Source organism: Pterocles gutturalis, unplaced genomic scaffold (genome assembly GCF_000699245.1).
Source record: "Pterocles gutturalis isolate BGI_N339 unplaced genomic scaffold, ASM69924v1 scaffold37137, whole genome shotgun sequence".
NCBI lineage: Eukaryota > Metazoa > Chordata > Aves > Pterocliformes > Pteroclidae > Pterocles > Pterocles gutturalis.
The window spans coordinates 929-2,187 of NW_010111457.1; the positions used below are offsets into that span (position 1 = coordinate 929).

At 59.7% G+C, this 1,259-nt stretch overlaps 1 protein-coding gene across 1 annotated transcript; it reads right to left on the reverse strand.

The window, feature by feature from the left end:
• Positions 1-159: 159 nt before the first annotated feature.
• LOC104461977 (mucin-2-like) lies at positions 160-849 on the reverse strand (the record flags this gene model as incomplete). The annotated part of the gene is made up of 1 exon (XM_010073739.1): positions 160-849. A coding segment is annotated over one exon (690 nt), but the record flags the coding sequence as incomplete, so codon positions are not given.
• Between the last annotated feature and the right edge of the window lie 410 nt (positions 850-1,259).

Genomic DNA, 1,259 nt, shown 5'->3' on the forward strand with positions numbered 1-1,259 from the left:
TGTCTCGGTGGTAGTTGGCGTGTGGATGGTTGTGTTGTTGAAGTTTGGCGTAGCGGCGGTTGGTGTGGGGAGGGTTGGCGTGGGGAACATTGTCTTGGCGTTGGTTGGCATGGCGATGGTTGGCATGGGGGTGGTTGGAGTGGGGAGGGCTGTCACGGGTCAGGTTGGCGTGTGGAGGAATAGCGTGGGGAGCATTGTTTCAGCATTGTGTGGCTCCAGGACGGCTGTATCGGGGACGGGTGTTTTCAGGCTGGGTGTCTCTGTGATGGGTGTTTCAGCAACGGTTGGTGTGGGGATGGTTGTCATGGCGATGGTTGGCGTGGGGCCGGTTGTCTTGCTGATGGTTGTCCTTGCGACGGTTGTCTCAGTGACGGTTGGCGTGGGTATGGTTGGCTTGGGGACGGTTGTCTCAGCAACGGTTGGCGTGGGGATGGTTGTGTTGGCGACGGTTGGTTTGGAGATGGTTCTCTCAGAGATGAATGGGGTCTGGATTGTTGTCTCGGTGACGGTTGGTGTGGGGACCGTTGTCTCGGTGACGGTTTGCGTGGGGACCGTTTTCTCGGTGACGGTTGGCGTGGCAACCATTGGCGTAGGGACCGTTTTCTTGATGGTGGTTGGTGTCGGGACCGTTGTCTCAGCGACAGGTGGCGTGGGTAAGGTTGGCCTGTGGGAGGGTTGGCGTGGGGACCGTTGTCTCGGAGACGGTTGGCATGGGGACGGATGGCGTGGGGACCGTTGTTTCACTGATGGGTGTCTGCGAGATTGTTGCAGCGGGGACGGGTGTTTCCCAGATGGGTGTCTCGGCGACGGTTGGCGTGGGGATGGTTGTCGCGGTGTTGTTTGGTGTGGGGACGGTTATCTTGCTGATGGTTGTCTTTGCGACGGTTGTCTCAGTGACGGTTGGTGTGGGCGTGGTTGGCTTGGGGACGGTTGTGTCAGCTACGGTTAGAGTGGGGATGGTTGTCTCGGCGACGGTTATGTTGGCGACGGTTGGCACGGGGACCGTTGTGTTGGCGACGGTTGGCACAGGGAAGGTTGTCTCAGGGACGGTTGGCGTGGCAGCGGTTTACGTGGGGACCGTAGTCTCGGCGACCGTTGTCTCGGTGGCGGTTGGCGTGGGGACTGTTGTCTTGGCGACGGTTGGCGTGTGTCTCGGTGACGGTTGGCGTGGGGACCGTTGTCTTGGTGACTGTTGGCGTGGAGACTGTTGTTTCGGCGAGTTTTGGTATGGGGACGGTTGGCGTGGGGATGGTTTTCTC